The sequence below is a fragment of the Dipodomys merriami genome, unplaced genomic scaffold (assembly GCF_024711535.1).
Source record: "Dipodomys merriami isolate MVZ:Mamm:240054 unplaced genomic scaffold, mDipMer1.0.p SCAF_2, whole genome shotgun sequence".
NCBI lineage: Eukaryota > Metazoa > Chordata > Mammalia > Rodentia > Heteromyidae > Dipodomys > Dipodomys merriami.
In genome coordinates, this window is record NW_027203381.1 from 51,883,005 (window position 1) to 51,903,242 (window position 20,238).

A 20,238-nucleotide genomic window follows, 5' to 3' on the forward strand; every position below is an offset into this window, starting at 1 on the left:
TGCAGACCATAGAATGTGCAAAGATGGCACTGGAATGTGGCCCTGCTTTCAGATGAGGACCATTGAGCTGGGAGAGAAAACTCACACTGAGTTTTCATCCACAACAATGAGCTTTGTAAGTGTACAAGGTGTCCACAAAATGTCCCACAAGCACCGAGCAAAGATCTTTGAGGTTCTGTATCTTCAAACTATTCTTACTTTGTTAAGCATGCCAGTGAAATTGTTCACTCTCCAAATTCCATATGGTTAGTAGTAACATTAGTATTTAGTTAAGAGAAACATGCATTAATTCCATTAACAAACTGGCTGAAAGATTTTGGTTTTCTCTGGCATTCATGTTTTTCTTAGAGCTGTGGTTCAAATGGTAGAATGTCAGCCTTAAGTGAAAAAGCCAAGCAAGAGTGAGAGGCTCTGCATTCAAGCCCCCCAAAAAACAAAAACTTCTCTTAGGCTAAATCCTAAAGCAGACAACCAAGTGCAGCAAATGGTAGGAGACAAAATGGTGCAAGGATGCAGTACTGGAGGTGTAGGAGGAGATAGAATGAAGTTTAGCTGGAGTCTGCTGGGACCCAGTGTTCTGGACAGCATGAGAGAATAAAAGTCTGCTTCTGGCTTTTAGCTGCCAAGTAGAGAAATAAGATCCAGACACCATTCAGAAATCTTGAGTGAATGTGTAAGCCCTACCTCTCCAAGCAGAAGGAATGACCCTGTCTTTCTCTGTTTTTCTTACAGAAAGGGTCAGCATCAACCAAAATAGTTAAAATCTTGGAATACTAAAACTTTCCCATTATCTTCTTCTCAGTTAAATCTCTCCTTTATGGAGGAAAGTTAACATAAAAGAAGCCAGAGCAATACCTGTGAAGACACATCAAACAAAGGGTTCCTCTTTTCACAGCATGTGCTCCTGAGTCACCTTGACAAATAATGTGAAAGGTGGAGGAAATAAAAATAATTTAATAATCAGTGTGAATTAGAATATTTTAACTTTCAGGAGCAAAAACTATTACATCCAATCTTGCTTAGTAGATATTTTTGGAGGAATCACTACCATTCATGTGTAAGATACAATATTAAATTCACAAAGCAATTGCTTATAGGTGAACTCAAATCTCCTAAAATTAATTATGGATTCTAGGAAATAATTTATCCTTAACACAACACATATTCTACTTTAAATATTACTGAGATCATAAACTAAAATTATGGAAGGTATTTGACTTTACTGTTATTGATATCATAAACTACAAATTTTTCTAATAAAAAGAATGAGTACAGTTTACAGTTCACATATTCCAAATTCAAATAATTTAAAGTCAAGGAGAGCCAAGGACTAGTGTCTCATGCCTGTAATCTTAGCTACTCAGGAGGCTGAGGATCTCAGTTCAAAGCAAACCTGGGCAAAAATGGTCCTGAGACTCTTATCTCCAACAAACCAACAAAGAAACCAGATGTACTTCTGTGTCTCAAAGAGTAGAGTGCCACCCTTGAGCAAAAAAGCTGAGGGACAGCGCCCAAGCCCTGAGTTCAATCCCCAGTACACACACACACACACACACACACACACACACACACACACACACACACACACACACACACACACACACACAGGAATAATATATAAACAAAGGAGATTTTACAGTGGCAAAAAAAATTCATTTTCTTCAGTAGAAAGTGGTTTAATAGGTAGCTTTTTCATCCTAGTTCAAGAGTAAAATTTGTTTCTCCTGTTTCAACAAAGATTGTGTCCCCAGAGCACAGAATATCACACTCAGCACTCATTGGGCCACAGTGGTACCAAAAACAGCACTGCCTTGAGCAAAGGAGCTGGTGAGAGCAAGACTAGAATTCTGCCTTCAAGAAAAGAGTGCCCACAAAACATACTGAAAATTAAATGATGTGGGTACAAAGAAGTGCACAGGTTGAAGACATAAAGGAAAGAGTGGATGAATAAATGAACAGATGGATGGTATCTCTTAGTTACAATTGGAAAGAAGAGCAACATTTTACCTCTGAAATGCTCAGGAAGTGGATCAGAGCTCAGAGCCTAAACCATTATAAAGGCAACGAATGACACAAAAGTATCTGTAAAGATAAAGAAATGTAAAGAGAAGAAAGGGAAATCCCCATGGAAACAGGCATATGTCATCATTTGATATGAGAGAGTAGAGGAGAGAGATTCTCTGAGAATACAGTGGGCCCATCAGCATGCCTATCTGGAGTCGTCCTACAATAAAAATCCTTCCTCTGTAGTGGCGCTGTGGCTCAGGTGGTAGAGCACTAGCCTTGAGCTGAAGAGCTGAGGGACAGTGCCCAGGCCCAGAGTTCAGGCCCCACGACCGGACCCAAAAAAAACAAAAAAACAAAAATCCTTCCTCTGAATAATAAATAATTTACACAAAATGATCAGTAAAGAATTGCAAGTAGGGGGCTGGGAAGATGGCTCGGTGTTAGAGTGCTTGCCTTGCATGCATGAGGCCCTGGGTTCGATTCCTCAGCACCACATAAACCAAAAAAAAAAAAGCTAGAAGTGGCTCTGTGGCTCAAGTGGTAGAGCGCTAGCCTTGAGCTGAAGAGCTGAGGGACAGCGCCCAGGCCCAGAGTTCAGGCCCCATGACCGGACCCAAAAAAAAAAAAAAAAAAAAGAATTGCAAGTAGGGGCTGGGAAGGTGGCTCAGTGGTAGAGTGCTTGCCTTGCATGCATGAGGCCCTGGGTTCAATTCCTCAGCACCACATAAGCGAAAAAAAAAAGCCGAAAGTGGCGCTGTGGCTCAAGTGGTAGAGTGCTAGCCTTGCTGGAGAGCTGAGGGACAGCGCCCAGGCCCAGAGTTCAGGCCCCATGACTGGACCCCCTCCCAAAAAAAATGCAAGTAGAAAGTGGCGCTGTGGCTCAAGTGGTAGAGCGCTCACCTTGAGCTGAAGAGCTGAAAAGCGCAGGGACAGTGCCCAAGCCCAGAGTTCAAGCTCCACGACCTACCAAAAAAAAAAAAAAAAAAAAAAAGAATTTCAAGTATTCTAAGTTCCTTAGCATGACATTTTGAGGGATGTATTTATTCACCAGAGTATACTTCTCAATATTAATTTGGAGGGAGGAAAAGTCAAATTTTTTTTTTTTTTTGGTCAGTCCTGGGGCCTGAACTCTGGGCCTGGGCGCTGTTCCTCAGCTCTTCAGCTCAAGGCTAGTGCTCTACCGCTTGAGCCATAGTGCCACTTCTGGCTTTTTCTGCTTATGTGGTGCTGAGGAATCGAACCCAGGCCTCATGCATGCAAGGCAAGCACTCTACCACTGAGCCACCTTCCCAGCCCCTCAAGATTTTTTTATTATTATTTGCTAAGGGGAAAGAAAGCTGAGTTAATAGTTTTCTGGAGCAGCTGATCTGTCTAGTGAACAATAGCCCATTAACCCTCTGCATTTGTGCATGACACATCCATAATGAATGAAGCCCTACCTCCCAGTGAATACAGTGGTCAGAAGCTACACTCAGCAGTGTGAACAACCCATGGAAAATATTGGAGGATAGATTCTATGTTTCCTTTAAGTACACAAACTGTCAATGGGCTGAGGATTATATTAAGTTTAGCATCTGCTCTGTTATCCGTTGTTGAGTGGTCCCTTGTAAGAGCATGTTTCTAATTATGCCTTTATATTAAAGGGTTATTAAAATTCAGTATAAGAAAACCTGTCCTCAAAGATAGCTTAATATATGGGAGGGAGGGAACAAGTGGGAATGTACATATCACCAATGTGGAAGAAATAACTGTATCGCAAAGCTCATAGAACTCATAAATGTTATAGACCATGATAAACAATTTGCTCCAGGAAAGTTAGAATGTGTTTGTGACTTTAACTGAGCATCACTATCCCACAATACTATGAAATTTGGGAAATTATGTAATCACTTAATCACAATAAAAAAGATGGCTTAATATAACTAAGTACTTACAGAAACTACCTTTGTTTTCTATATATTGTATGAAGTAAGCACAACTATTTCCAGCTTACAGATCAGCAAATGGAGACTTACGAGGACAGGTTAAATAGTTTGCCATTTTATATACTAGGAAGTGATCTCATTGGGCTTCAATTTGTTGTTTTTGTTGCTGTTCCAGTACTGGGGCTTGAACTTAGAGCCTCATGCCCTTACTTAGCTTTTTCATTCATGGCTAGTGCTCTATCACTTGAGCCATAGAGCTACTTCAGGCTTTTTGCTGGTTAATCAGAGATAATAGTCTCATGGACTTTTCTGGCTTTGAACTGTGATCTTCAGATCTCAGCTTCATAGGTAGCTAAGATTACAGATGTGAGCCACTGGCACCGAGCTTTCAACCTGTCTTTCTGACTCCAAAACCCCATGCTTTCAACATTCTTCTTTATTGCCTCCATAAAAGTATAGTAAAATTGAGCAATAGATAGATAGATGGATATTAAGAAAAATTCAGATTATTTTAAAGCATTATCATTCAATCATGTACTTTTCATCTCTACCTAATTAAGACACATCAATTCTATGAATGTTCCATGCAAAATACAACTCGCCAAAGTTCTCAGATAGCTAGCAAACACCTATGCTAGAACACAACAGCCCCATACACATTTTCTCCTTTTTCTCTGTCACCCCAAGCTTTCAAGGTTCAATTGCTTGTTCCAGAGGATCCTGGGTGCCACTTGCCCCATTTCCTTGTAAGAATTGTTTCAGAGTACAATGAGCAACAATGAGTGATGGAATTTCAGGACTCTTTCATCCTCAGCCCCACCTACCTCAGAGGTCTTGTAGAGGATTACAAGTTTTTAGCAAGAAATGCAGATATTCTGAAAGGCTTGTTCCAGGTCTTCCTTCAGTTCCTCCATTTAATGATTGACCTCACTCTATCTCTGCCCAAGGCTCAGAAATACTGGGATATTTTGCTCTGGTTCTACCTGAATCATAAATAGTCTCATGGCTAAGAATTTTTTTTTTTGCTCTATAAACAAAAGTTGTCTTCTTGTCAGTATGAAATTGATACAGATACAAATTCTTGGTCTAAGATGGTCACAAATTCTTGGTCCTAATCATAGTGTCTTCTCACTTACATAGTATAATCTGGCACTGCTGAAGTAAAGAAATAGGTGGCAGTGTCCATATCCAATCACATTTAGGACATAGACAAAGCAGCCTAATGCCACAGGTTTAAGAAAGAAACAGGCCAGGCTCTGGTGGTTCATACCTATAATCCTAGCTAGTTAGGAAGCTGAGATCTGAGGATCATGGTTTGAAGCCACCTGCGTGGGCAGGAATGTTCATGTGACTCTTATCTCCAATTAAGCACAAAAAAAAGCCAGAAGTGGAGCTATGGCTCAAGTGGTAGAGTGTTTGTTATCCTTGAGCTCAGGGACAGCACCCAGGTCCTGAGTTCAAGCCCCAAGATCAGAAAACACACACACAACACACACACACACACACACACCACTCAGAGAGAGAGAGAGAGAGAGAGAGAGAGAGAGAGAGAGAGAGAGAGAGAGAGAGAGAGAGAGAGAAATACCTACAAGGGAGAGAAGAATTGTACCTGTCATTTACAGTATGAGAGAAACTGTAGGCTCAATGCAGCTGTCTGGGCTCAGTGAGAACTTCCTTATTCTCACTCAGGCTCAGGTTCCCTCCTACTGTCTTCCACTGCTGCCTCCAGTCCATAGCTGCCATCAGTCACCCTCAGGCATGAGCTGATGCCAGCATATCCCAATTCCTGAGAGCATTTTGCTTCTGTTCCATTTGTATTTGAAGCTGGTAGAGTGGGGTTAGCTGCTGCCAACATTGATTGAGAAGACACATTATTTAAGATCTGAAAAAAAGATAATTTCCTGATTCTTACAAGATGGTTTGTTGTGTTCCTAAAGAGCACAGTAAGCTTCGCCTCAGGAGTCTCTATGTTCTCTTCCTCACAAGCCCGCAGTCGTTTCCACTCAGATCACTTGCTAAGCCTAGGGTCACAGCAAAAGCACGCTACTCATGCCGTCCTGGAATGCACTTGGCATTAGGCGGTTCCTGCAAGAGGCATACAGGAATGCAATAGTGAGTGATGTGTAGCATGATGTATGATCTCTGACTCTCCTTATAATTCTTCTGTTCTCATCTCCTTTTTTTCCCTCTCTATTTCAATTACATTGAGCAGCATCAAGAAAAAATTACCAATCCACCAAAATGAGTAAGTCCCCCCGTGAAGTCATGAAATGCTTGCTCTACATGTGCCATTTCATGCTTCTACATCCTAAACTCTGACCATTGTCTCCTCTGGGGAGAAAAATGTCAAGTTTAGGTGTCAATAGCTCTCATTCCTGATTAGTCAATGGAACTTGAGTATGAAAAGCTTCTAAAACCTGACTTGAGAGTTTGTTTTTCATAAGAACTTAAAACAAACCAATAAAAGGTGGCAAGATCTAACACCCCCCGCCCTTGCAAGGTCTTTGTACATGCACTGATTCTCATTTCATTTATCCTCCTTTGACTTGCCCCTGGTTCTTATCTCTCCTGGCCCTCTTCTTCTGACTCAGCTGTTCTCTGCCAACAGATTGGCCCACCCTGAAGGGAGCCTCCCAGATCTGGCCATGCTGAATCTGACCTCTAGCCTAGAAAAGAAGCTGGTGGAGCCTGGGGAGGAGAAGCTAGAGGGATACACTGAAAAGGCTGAGAAGGGTGAGCTTGAGAAAGACAGCAATGTGTCCGAGGAGGATGAAGATGAAGAAGAGGAGTCAGAGGAGGAAGAAGAGACATCAGGTAATCATCCCACTTTTAGCAGTTGTTCTGATTGAATGAATGAATCGCTGACCTATTCCAAAGGATCTGTGTGTGAGTCTGAGAAATAAAAGGGAGAGTTCTACTGGATTTTGGTTGCTATATTCCTAGTTGTATTGGGGTACTATATGTTTGGTTGCTATAATATTCTTGTTTCAGCTGCTCCAATTATTTCCCTCTAATCTGACTGAGAAAAGAGCAGATGTCTGACTACTGAGTCCAGACCACCAGGCAGAGCTTTGGTTTAGAGGCCACAAGGCACCACGGGGCATATGTCACCATTTTCTTAGGGGCCTTCCCTACAAGGAGAAACCAGTCCCTGTGAAGGTGCCTTGGATAGTACCTGACATCACCTTTACACATGTTCTTTTTTTAATTGATTTTATTTTATTGTAAAGGTGATGTACAGCGCGGTTACAATAACATAAGTAAGGTAGTGAGTACATTTCTTGTCAAACATTGTTACCCCCTCCCTCATTTTTCTCTCACTTTCGCTGCCCCCTCCCTCTCCCCTGAAGCTCTCCTCCCCCTCAAGTTGTAAAGTTCATTTCCAGCATAGTGTCTTGTGAGTATGGCTGTCACATTGGTTCAGCCTTTCCTTTGTCTCACCATTTCATTGAGGAAGCCTGTCTGGGCTTTTTTGGGAAAGAGTAACTAAGAATTAAGAAGATGTGCAGTTCCACAGTGGATCATTTCAAGCCAGCTCCTGAAGGTGTTATCTAGGCATATTCTTTGTCTACTTTGATGTTAGGGTTTTCTTTCCTGTGTCTTCCTAGACTTGAAATAATATTTTAACAGGATGTAATGGGGATCAGATGGCATTAGTAATTAGGACATGCTCCCTGACAGAAAATGCAAAGGACAGAACCAGCTCAGTCTTTGTTACAGTACCCAGAAGGTATAAGAGGGAAGAAAGTGCCATCTTTGAGGTGGGACACTAAGGTGCCATACTTGTTTTCTGTTTTGTTTTTATTTTGTTTTGTGCTGGCCCTGGGGCTTAAGTTCAGGATCTGGCTACATCCCTGAGCTTTTTAACTCAAGGCCAGCACACTACCACTTGAGTCACAGCGCCACTTCTGGCTTTTAGAGCTTAATAGGAAATAAGAGTCTCGTGGACTCTTCTGCCTGGGCTGGCTTTGAACGTGACCTCAGGTCTCAGCCTTTGTATGAGCACCAGCACCCAGCCTGCTGCCCTTGTTTTTCATGGTCTCCTCTTCTGTACAAAAGTAGAAAATACAAAGCACATAAGGAAGAAGATTCCTCTCAAAGGCAAGTTCCTCCTGTAAACCTGGTCCCTGTTCCTGCTCATCTCAGAAGACATAAGGAAAGGACCAGAGATATCCCTCCCACCCCACCTCCCATAGCTGAGAAGCACCTGCACCTCAGTATAAGCGATTAAGACTCAGATCTTCCATTGTTGCTTTCAGGAAGGTTGAGCTTTACTAATAGGGATTCACCAAAAATTGCACTGCACCTTTGTACCCCCATATCATCAGGTATATTACCTGTGTACACCCCCAAATCATGTTTACCTAGCACCCAGAACTTTCTGTTGACCAGCATCTGAGTCATGTTGTAAATAGCATTTTTCACAACTGAAACCTTAATGTTCAGAACTATATGCAATAACTGCTAAATCTACTCATGATGCCAGGTAGAGAATGTGAGCTTCTGTCTACAAATATGATGAGGTAATCCATGGTGCAGATGTGACAGGCCAAAGCAGACCTGTTTCAGCTTTCAGTCAGATTAACTAGCAAAGTCCTAGAGAGAAACATGTATATCTATCACAAAGTGGAAAGCATAACATGTCTTGATAAAATGAAAAAAAATGGTTTGAATGAACCTGATCACATTTCTTGAATCTGTAGACTAGGTCATCCAAATATCTAATGTTCATTTTTTCATTTGGAAGCAGAATGAGCAAGCTGTTCCTACCTCTGGCAGATTAAGACAGGTATGTTAGAGAGGAAGGAGAGGTTTAGCCAATGACTTCTGAAACCAACATTTTAACAAGAAACTTGTTAGAGAGCTTGACAGAGAGCTCAGGATACTTAATATTGAAGAGAACTAGGGAATCATAGTTTCATCAAAATTCCTCTCAACATCAATAATTGACGTGTGGTTACAATAACATTGTTTCTGAGTCTGAGTCTCAGTTTATAATGTCCATGCCATCAGTATGCCTTGGGGCTCTTAGGGTCTCAACTCTCAACTATTTTGCAGCTTCTCTGAAAGTTTTTTTTGTTATTTTTTGGTGTTATTGTTGTTTTGGGGTTTTTGTGGTGGTGGTGGTTTTGTTGTTGTTGTTGTTATTGTTTTCAGTTGTGGGGCATGAACTCTCGGTCTGGGCGCTGTCCCTCAGCTCTTCAGCGCAAGGTGAGTGCTCTGCCACTTGAGCCACAGCCCACTTCTGGCTTTTTCTTCTTATGTGGTGCTGAAGAATCAAACCCACGGCCTCATGCATGCAAGGCAAGCACTCTGCCACTGAGCCACCTTCCCAGCCCCGAAAGTTTTTAGTTTAATGAATAAGACATAAAATCATCATGCTCTTGGGTGAACTTACTGTTTTGCAGATTTGAGAAACAAATGGCACCTGGTGATCGATCGCCTCACTGTGCTCTTCTTAAAGTTCCTGGAGTATTTTCACAAATTGCAAGTGTTCATGTGGTGGATCTTGGAGTTGCACATCATCAAAATTGTTTCCTCCTACATTATCTGGGTTACTGTGAAAGAGGCAAGTCAATGTTTGTTGTATTATCAGGCAGAATACAGCCAATCACAGTAGGCCATCTATCTATTTCCTTCTTCATATCTCCATGGTGCTTTTTAATTCAATGCCTATTATGTTAGAACATCTCAACTGGAAGATAGGTACATGTGCTTTGACATTCAGAATACCCAAGAAACTGAAAAGACGGAAGGAATGGAGAGAAAGTCCGGTGGCTTAGGTCCTAAATGGCTTGGTCATGATACCCTGGTTTCTTATTTTCATCCAGTCCTGGTGAATTTCATGGAATGGTTAGCTCTTCTGCACTACGTGTGGGAATCTATCTCCCAAAGTTCTCTTTAAGGCAAATAGTAACACTCCAGTTTATATTACCAAGGAGTAAACTCAAGTGCTGAAATTGAATAAAGTCTTCACTAGTACTCAACTTTTTTGCTATTGGGCTTTTTTTCTTTCTGGAGACAAGACACTAAGTGTCTGATCCAGTTGTATAAACCCTCTGTTTTCTTGTTTGTAAAGAAAAATTACCATTATCAACAATTATTTCACTTTGCTGTGAACAATTAACCTTCTCTGAATGAGTTTTTATTTAGAGCCTCTATTTAACAAGTGATTTTTGTATAATATTTACAAATTTAATTTTAATTTTTAGTTTTATTTTTGAGTTGGTCACCGTTCAAACAATCTTTGCTAAAAACTAAGTCAGGAAGCCACTGCCTACAATCTAAAAAGTTAAGCTAAACTGGACACTGATAGCTCAGGCTTGTAATCCTAGTTACTCAGGAGGCTGAGATCTGAGGATTGAAGTTTGAAGATAGCACCAGCCCAGGCAGAAAATGCTTATGAAACTCTTCTCTCCAATTAACCAAAAACAATCTGGAAGTGGAAGTGTTGCCCAAGTGGTAGAACACCATCCTTGAGAAAAAGTATCCAAGAGATAGCACCCAGGCTCTGACATCTCTGTGTGTGTCTGTCTGTCTATCTGTCTGTGTCTGTCTGTCTCTCGCTCTCTCTCTTGTGCTCACAATCACATGATATGAAACACTTCATTAAGACTTATTATTAAACTCAAGGACATGAATCTGTTTTAAAGTCCTCTATAGCCAGGCATCAGGCCTATAATCCTAGCTACTTAAAGAAGCAGAGATATGAGGATCAATGTTCAAAGCCAGCTCAAGGAGGAAAGTCCATGAGAGTCTTATCTTCAATTAACCACTAAAAGCTGGAAGTGGAGCAGTAACTGATTTGAGTGGAAAGGCTTAGGGACAGTACCAAGTGTCTAGGTCCTGAGTTCAATCCCAAGTCCCAACACACACATACACACACACACACACACACACACACACACACACACACACACACACACACACACACACTATCACACTGCCCACCCAACCCCAACCATTTGCCTCTCCAGGGATGTGTCCCTCTTATGTTCACTCTTGCCTATAAGTCCTTGCACCTGCATTTTCTTCTGCTTACCTATCTTGTGCTTACACTTCCAGTCTCAGTTCAGGTGTAATATCTTACAGATCATCTTTCCTCACCTTGGATTATGTTCAGCTGTGTGCTCCCAAAACAGTATGGCTCTCCCCAGGCAGAATGCTCATTCTACTCCATTGTCTCAGGCTGCTATGGACATCTCAGTGCACCATCCCGTGACCTTCCCAAGTCAAGAGTCCTCATGAACTACTTAGGATTTAAGAAAATTATTATTCTTTTCTTCTATTTCACCATTATTCAGAAAGTGGAGTTCTATTCAAATTGTGTTGTTTGTATACTCAATGCCTTCAATAAGCAGTAAAAGAAACAACAAAGAGGTTAATTTCACAGTGTTTTCATAGAATTGGGGAGGAGTAGTCTTGAACTCAGGGTCTTTAGCTGTATCATAGCTTTTTAGCTCAAAGCTAGCATTCTGTCACTTGAGCCACACCACCACTTTCAGCTTTTTAGTGTTATTTGTGATAAGAGTCTCAGAGACCTTCCTGCCTGGGCTGGCTTCAAACTGAAATCCTCAGGTCGCAGTCTCCTGAGTAGCCATGATTACAAGTGTGAGCCACTGGTGCTCAGCTAAGATTTGCTTTCAAACATCCAAATTAGTATAACATTTGGTGATTAGAGGAGAGTCAATTGCATAAAATTGCATAAATTGCATAATTGCATAAAATATTTTGGTACAATAAGAAAGTTATTATGTTTTATATTTATTATGTTTTATGTATTTTGTTAAAGTTATTATGTTTTATAGTTTACAGATGCCTTGGATTTAGAAATAAGTAGTTAAATAAAACAGTAGATAACAAACTACAAATACTGTGGCACAATCTTTACATCCTCACCCATTGTGGCATTTTATTTTACTTCACTTCATTTTACTGAGTCTCGAACTCAAGGCCTGGGTACTGTCCCTTAGCTTTTTTGCTCAAAGCTGGTGATCTACCACTTGAACCCCTTCCAACTTTTTGATGATTAATTGGAGATAAGAGTCTCACAGACTTGTCTGCCCAAGCTCATTTCAAACCATGATCCTTAGACCTCAACCTCCTGAGTAGCTAGGATTATAGGTGTGAGGCACCAGTGCCTGGTCCACTGTGACATTTTATACTTCCAACTCTTAATTCCTGATTATCTGTAGTTCTGTTCTCACCATACTTTTCCACCCTTTCCTGCCTTGGCCTCTGCACCATTGACCTGGAATTCACTATTTATCATTCACATTCACTACTCACACCATTCACCTGGTTCTGCTCTTTGTGAACCCCTTCATCAGACCAAAGATCCCTTGTAAATGCTCTCACAGAAACTCACACACATCTGTAACTTAGATATTGCTATATTTTATTGATAATAAATAATCATATGTCTATCTGTCTTCCATATAAAAGTATCCTTCAGACCATAATTCACTCATTTAGTCCCTATTCATGTAAGGATACAAGCAATACTTGCTAAACTGAAGAAGCCAAGTCATCTTCCCTTGAACGTTATTTCATATCATGTATTTTTGTCCCCATTTCTGATTTTATGTTTCCAGGTGTCTCTATTCAACTATGTATTTTTGATATCTTGGGCTTTTGCTCTGCCATATGCCAAGCTCCGCCGTGTGGCCTCGAGTGTCTGCACTGTCTGGACATGTGTGATCATCATCTGCAAAATGTTGTACCAGCTACAAACTATTAAGCCTGAGAACTTTTCTGTCAACTGCTCCTTGGTGAGCTTCAAGGATGGGAGACCTTCCTGATGTCCTTTCGGAAAGCGAGTCAGATATTTGCAGAGCCTGTACCTTCCCCAAGCACATATAGCCTGGAGTATGGGTCATGTCAGCCAGCCTGATTCTATCCAGCCTAGACCTAAGTCTGTTCTGGAACTTAGATCCCCCTTGAAATGGGCTCCCAAATCTACTAAGCCCAGAGCTGAGGGAGAAAAATCTGCCCATGCCCACTTGACAAACTGACTATTTTCTCTCTCCTTTTTTAGCCAAATGAAAATCAAACCAACATACCCCTTCATGAGCTGAACAAGTCTCTGCTCTACAGTGCTCCTGTTGACCCAACAGAATGGGTTGGCCTGAGGAAGTCTTCTCCTTTGCTTGTCTATCTGAGGGTAATGGTTTTCCTGTGTTTAGCCTGGGCCACTGCACAGATACAATTTGCAATCCTCTCCCATGACAGCCTCAGCACCCTGTGTGACAGTCACTGCATCTTCTTACATGGCTTTTAGAATCACCTTGGCAATAAACAACTGAATATTAAAATCAGTACTGATCTTGTATGCTGAAAAGAAGTTAGCCAAGCAATCTTACTTTGTTTAGATAAAATATATTAAATATATGTTAAATAGCTCATCAAGCAAGGTCAATGAAAAAATCAGAACTAAAACATGTCCAAAATAAATTGCTAAGTTTTTAAAAAGCATATTTTATAACAGCATGCATAATGTTAACACGCTGGAGACAAAGAAGAATTGTCTGAAAAGGAAATCCCATAGTTTACAAAACACTAGCATTGCAGTGCAAGAAATTTTTAATTTTTTTTGGGGGGGGTGTCTGGTCGTGGGGCCTGAACTCTGGGCCTGGGTGCTGTCCCTCAGCTCAAGGCTAGTTCTCTACCACTTGAGTCACAGCACCACTTCCGACTTTTTTTTCTGCTTATGTGGTGCTGAGGAATTGAACCCAGGGCCTCAAAGCATGCAAGGCAAGCACTCTACCACTGAGCCACCTTCCCTGCCCAAAATTTTTCATTTTTAAATTCTGTCTCTCCATATTTTTAAAAGGATATATATTATAGTTAGAAATAATGAAAACAATCTTTGCAAAAGAACTTTGATGGCGTTCCATAAGAACGAATAACATTGCCCCATTTGTTAGGAAATGGAAAGACTTGGAAAAAATTATATGAAGTGAAGTAAGCCATGCCCAAAGAAACATAGGTCCCATGGTTTCCCTTATTTGCAATAACTAGTATATGTCTGAGTCAAGCAGAAAAGCTCAGTTAAGTTGATGTTAGGAAAATGAACCCTAAGATATGTATTCAAATGTTTTTTTCTTTCATGCGATTATTTCTAACACATTTATAAGATGATTTCTTTGTTGCTTTGTATGTCCCTCCCCGACGGTATAACCCTTGCTTTCACTGTATTTGATGTTGTTATAATTTGGGGGGTGGAGGGAAAAAACAAATCATTTAAATAGGGATACAGGTGGACCCATTGCAACAACGAGATGTACAAGTAGTTATGTCGAAAACGAACTTTACAACTTGGTAGGTGGGGGGGAGGAGGGTTGGGTGAGGGGGTGGGGGGAGGATGGGATGGGAAGAGGAAACAAAGGAGGAGGCTACAATGCTTGAAAGAAATGTACTCATTATCTTGCCCATGTAAGTGTAACCCCTCTGTACAGTATTTTCACAATTAAAAAGAAAACTTTGATGGCGAATACTCAAAGAAACATAGTGCAAACATTAAATAACTTATACTTTTTCACATTTTACTTTGACAAATAACTTAAGCAGTCATATTACACTTGCCATGCATTTAAAATAAAATCATACACTTGGCAGTTAGGTTTGTGTGTGTGTGTGTGTGTGTGTGTGAGAGAGAGAGAGAGAGAGAGAGAGAGAGAGAGAGAGAGAGAGAGAGAGAGAGAGAGAGGGAGAGAGAGAGAGAGAGAGAAAGACAGAGAGAGAGAAAGACAGAGAGAGAGAAAGACAGAGAGAGAGAAAGAGACAGACAGACAGACAGAAGGAGGGAAATAAAGAGAGAAAGAGATTTTTGCTAATACTGGGGATTGAACTCAGGGCAAGGGTGTTCTTCTCTTAGCTTTTTCTATGAAAGGCTGTCAGTCTACCATTTGGGACATAGCTCCACTTCCAACTTTATGATGGTTAATTGGAATAAGAGTCTCTCAAATTTGACCCAGACTGGCTTCAAACATCAATCCTCAGATCTCCACCTCCTGAGTAGCTAGGATTTACAGGTATGAGTAATAGTGCCTGACTAGGATTTTTAAATATACTAAAACTTCATATACTGCATATTTACAGTTTTTCTTTACATGGTAGGTAGTGCTGTAAGTTGCTTTTAGAAGGATAAAATACATTAATATTTGAAAAGAGCAATTTGACTAATATCTGTCATCTATTTACCCATACATTAGTTATTTTCATCATTATCATAAGAACTATAATTTTACCCTCATGAGCATAATTTCTCTGGTCAGATTTCAGAAGTATTAAAGCTTCCCCTCCAGATGGCATCCCACTCCTCCAGCATAGTATGCTTCCAGGATGTCTCTGTTCTATATGCACTTACGGTTCCAAATAAGATTAGACTGTCATCTTCCTCAGCATATGAAGTATACTTAGCAAGTAAGTAGAAGGAGCAACCCATCTGTTATATAGAGATTCAAGATCCTCGAAGTGGTGCTGTGGTTCAAGCGGTAGAGCACTTGCCTTGAGATAAAGAGCTGAGGGATAATGCCAGGCCCATAGTTCAAGGCCCATGACCGACCAAAAAAAAAAAAAGAGAGAGAGATTCTAGATCCTGTTACCATGGCTCCCAGCCTGATTTCTACAATGAAGATTACTCCACAATTAATAAGACAGAGAAAATAAGCCTTACAATCAATCCTACATTGAATGCAGGTAGAATTTTTATTAAAAATGTCCTTTTAGATATCCAAAATTAAGTACAGTGAAGGGGATTGCTTAAAAGTAACAAATCATAACATATTTGGTATACCCAGTTGGTTTTTCTTGCTTATCATTTGTAGAATAATCTTCTGATGTTGGCTATTCTCGCCTTTGAAGTTACCATCTACCGCCATCAGGAGTACTATCGAGGTCACAACAACCTTACAGCCCCCGTGTCTAAAACTATCTTTCATGACATTACAAGATTGCATCTAGATGATGGGCTTATTAATTGTGCCAAATACTTCATAAACTACTTCTTCTACAAATTTGGCCTGGAGGTGAGTTTTCTTACCAAGGTGATTTATTTCTGTTTTCCATGAAAAGTCAAGTAATGTCTTTGGCTAGCTGGTCACCAGAACCTCATCAGCGATCTTCAGGGAGACTGACCCCCTTGGGGAATAGAGATATTGCTGCTACTGGTAGGTTAGCTGGGAATTTTCCATTTCCCCAACTGCAATGGAGACCTTTCTGGATGTCAAGAACCATCTAAATGTGTGGAGACCAGTTATCCTATTCATTCCATATTAAAAATAAAATTTTATTTGTTGGGTGCTGTAAGCCTAGCTAACCAGGCTGAGATCTGAGGATTGCAGTTCAAAGCCAGCCCAAGTAGGAAAGTTCTTGAGACCCTTATCTCTAATTCATCACCACAAAGTCAGAAGTGGAGGTGTGGCCCAAGTAGTAGAGCACCAGCATTGAGCACAAAGCTGATCAAGAGCCTGAGGCCCTGTGTTCCAGCGCCAGTCCTGGCACCTCCAAAAATATATTACTAATCTTTTTTTTACTCTGTATTTTATAAGTGCAAACTGCGGCCAAAGTGAATGTTCTAACCTGCCATGATTGTGGTAATGATATAGTAGGAAGACCCCTACTCAGGCATGCAAGCCCACCAACTCCTCTGGAGTGACAGAGCCCACTGCAACAAAGTTGTTAGCAAAGAAGCAACTTTATTGAGAATGTTCCTACACTGACCAGCCAGGGCTACAGCACAGGCTCGGAGCTGATACTGCAACCCCTAGCTGCCCACCTACTTTGGTTTTTAAAGGCAAAATTCATGAGGTCAAGCCTGGTCACACAGGTGACCAATGAGATTGTCACACCCACAAAAGATTGCACAGTCATACCAGACCACATGCAGGTGGCCAATGAGGTTACAGTTTGTCTCATAATGGCTGTTTAAACCAGCCTATTGCTTTTAGTTTGAATGGCTCACAAATTCAGTGGGTAAGGCAGAGTTTATGGTAAGCATGTGCAAAAGGTGAAGTTTATGGTAAGCATGCACAAAGGAGGAGTTTAGTGGAGTTTACCTTAAGCACATGCAAAAGGCAGAGTTTACCGTAAGCGTGTGATGTTGCCAGTTTGAGCCAGATTACAACCGATCTGTTTTATTGGTCAGTCCTTAACTGAACAATCAAAGGTTTTTAGTTACCACCCTTAAAGGTCAGTCAAAAATGGAGTCTAAAATCCTTAAAACAAAGGCAAAGCCTGGAAAGAAGCTGTACCAGCTCCAGTCTCCTCTCAGGGCCTACTTCACTGATATCCCTTTAACAGAACAATTTGCAATGATGACATCGTCACTGTCCGTCGCTTCCATATTATGACAATGGCATAGTCAGTCATCTCTTTGAAAATAACTTGTACAGTATTTCTATATCCCACTAAAAGACACTCAGTAGAGATGGCCTAAGCAATGCAGGTCTCTACCCCAGCAAGTGCATAAAACCCAATTTTATTCCCCTTCCCTGTAAACTCAGCCTCTCTTGCCTCTTATCACCCTTACACAGACCTGTTTCCTAATGTCAGTGAATGTAATCGGTCAGCGAATGGATTTCTATGCCATGATTCATGCCTGTTGGCTGATTGCCGTCTTGTATCGACGCAGAAGAAAAGCCATCGCTGAGGTCTGGCCCAAGTACTGCTGCTTCCTGGCCTGTATCATCACCTTCCAGTACTTCATCTGCATTGGCATCCCACCTGCCCCTTGTCGAGGTGAGCAGCCCCCACCTTGCTTTTAGCAGAAGTCATTATCAATGGCCACTAGAGAACTGATGCTTGCTGTTTATCTCCTCCCTCCCCCCACAGATTACCCATGGAGGTTCAAGGGTGCCAATTTCAATGACAACATCATCAAATGGTTATACTTCCCTGATTTCATTGTGCGGCCCAACCCTGTGTTTTTGGTCTGTAAGTGTTTCTACCACAGGGCTCACAACATTGGTACTTGGGTTTACATTTGCTGTTTATTCTTCACACAGTAGGCATTAGTGCTTTTGCTTCTTTCCCTGAACTTTACAATCATGTAAAGGGTTGTTTTATTCATGAATATTGCAAGTTCATTAATGGCTCCTAATTGCTCTATTACATTTGCCAAATATTAATAAATCAACATTGAAGTACCACATTCACTTGCAATAATTCACCTTCCAACTCCAACTCCCTCCCTAAGCATGTGTATCTACACACCCACCTTTTCTAAAATGGTGGAGAGGGGGGGTCTTTTAAGTTGAGCTGTGGACAGGTTTCAAGATGCCACAGTCAGGCAGGCCAAAATGAAAAACAAAGCTGTGGTGGCAAGAAAGAGGCCACCAGATTCATTAAAAGACTGGAATACAAGGTCAAAACCTTTGAAAGAAGCCAGTAAATGAAAGATTGGAGCAGTTTCCTTTCCTTCCCCCAAACACTCTCTCTCTCTCTCTCTCTCTCTCTCTCTCCTCTCTCTCTCTCTCCTCTCTCTCTCTCTTCTCTCTCTCTCTCTCTCTCTCTCTCCTCTCTCTCACTCTCTCTCTCTCTCTCTCTCTCTCTCTCTCTCTCTCTCTCTCTCTCTCTCTCTCTCTCTCTCTCTCTCTCTCTCTCTCTCTCTCTCTCTCTCTCTCCAAGACAGTGGAGAGTGCTAAGAAATATAGAAAACTCAAGTGCCCTCCCTTCCTAAATATTTTCAGGGATAATTTTAGGACCAAAGAAGCAACCTGTGACTTGGCCCTGGTGATCTGGCCTGGGGAGTCTGTGCCAAACAGCTCTCAGACATTTCCCTTCCTGTCTTCCTCTCTGCGACCTTCAGTGTGATTATGCTCTGGTAAAGTCCTGTGGCTGCTGATGCACTGGGAGATGGCAAGATTTAACAAAAACAGGAGTGTCACATCTATTACATGTAAAAGATTAGAATGTGAGGAAGGAAAGGGCTCCAGTAGCTTTCTCAAAACTAGTATGAATCCCGGCAAGCATGGCTTATGTTTCTAATTCTAGCTATTCAAAAGGCTAAGATCTAAGGACTGCAGAGTTCCAAGTCAGCCCAGGCAGAAAAGTCTGTGAGACTCTTAACACCCATTAACCAGCCAAAAGCCAAAAGTGGAGGTGGCTAAAGTGGTAGAGCACCAGTTTTGACTGAAAAAAGCCAAGAGAGAAGACCTTGGCTCCCAGTGGAGCCTCAATTCAAAAAAAAAAAAAGATGGGAAATTAATGTAAATCCATATTGTCTCAGGAAAGATTCTTGACAACTAGAAGCCTAGTAATGAACACCGAACAATGGTACAAAGCAATGGGAGAACAGAACCCAGGGTTTCCCGTGGTGAAGTCCCACCTTGTGTGTACTGTCTTCCCCCTGCCACACTGGGGAGTGGAGATTGTTACTAGGCCCTAGAAGTAGGCCTATAGTAAGAACTTTGGGGATGCACTTCCCAGAGGAGTTAGGGACCAGCTCATGCTGCTTGTGACATTCTGGACCCCAGAACAGGAGATGATGTGTTAGTCACCTACCTTTGTCTTGCCAGATGACTTCATGCTGCTCCTGTGTGCCTCATTGCAACGGCAGATTTTTGAGGATGAAAATAAAGCTGCAGTGCGAATCATGGCTGGGGACAATGTGGAAATTTGCATGAACCTAGATGCAGCCTCATTCAGCCAACACAACCCTGTGCCAGATTTTATTCACTGCAGGTAACAATGGCTTCATGTCATTAAGTCACCTAGTGTGTGAGCATTTCATGAAGATGGCTCCTCTACTTCAGACCTCTTTCTAACCTTGCTTGAGAAGAAACTATTTGTGAGAAATTTGACCAAAAGAAAATGATAAGCATACATTCCCACAGACTTTTCCTAATTCATCTATTTGTACATTACTAATGATGCAAGGGTTTTCTATACACCAGGCAGTGTGAAATGAAAGATCATAGTACGGTTTGCCAAGTGCTCATAGGGAGTCCAATATAAAGTATGAATTTTTCCCCTTCATACAGTAGAAATCCTGACTTTGCTTTTTGCTTGTTTTGTTGTTGTCTCTTTACTGTTTGGAGGTTTTTTTCCCCCCCACCAGATCTTACTTGGACATGTCCAAAGTGATCATCTTTAGCTACCTCTTCTGGTTCGTCCTCACTATCATCTTCATTACGGGAACAACCAGGATCAGCATATTTTGCATGGGCTATTTGGTGGCCTGTTTCTATTTCCTGCTCTTTGGAGGCGACTTGCTATTGAAACCCATCAAGAGCATCCTGCGCTACTGGGACTGGCTGATTGCATACAACGTTTTTGTGATTACAATGAAAAATATCCTGTCAGT

General features: G+C 41.3%; 1 protein-coding gene across 1 annotated transcript in view; it reads left to right on the forward strand.

The window, feature by feature from the left end:
* Window positions 1–20,238, forward strand: part of Piezo2 (piezo type mechanosensitive ion channel component 2) — a 395,532-nt gene that overhangs the window by 304,273 nt on the left and 71,021 nt on the right. Inside the window, exons 18-26 of the mRNA XM_070029632.1 lie at window positions 6,541–6,746; window positions 9,341–9,501; window positions 12,527–12,703; window positions 12,970–13,095; window positions 15,761–15,961; window positions 17,468–17,672; window positions 17,766–17,867; window positions 19,451–19,616; window positions 19,993–20,236. Of these exons, the coding sequence (XP_069885733.1) occupies window positions 6,541–6,746; window positions 9,341–9,501; window positions 12,527–12,703; window positions 12,970–13,095; window positions 15,761–15,961; window positions 17,468–17,672; window positions 17,766–17,867; window positions 19,451–19,616; window positions 19,993–20,236 (1,588 nt within the window). The remainder of the gene's footprint in view (window positions 1–6,540; window positions 6,747–9,340; window positions 9,502–12,526; window positions 12,704–12,969; window positions 13,096–15,760; window positions 15,962–17,467; window positions 17,673–17,765; window positions 17,868–19,450; window positions 19,617–19,992; window positions 20,237–20,238) is intronic.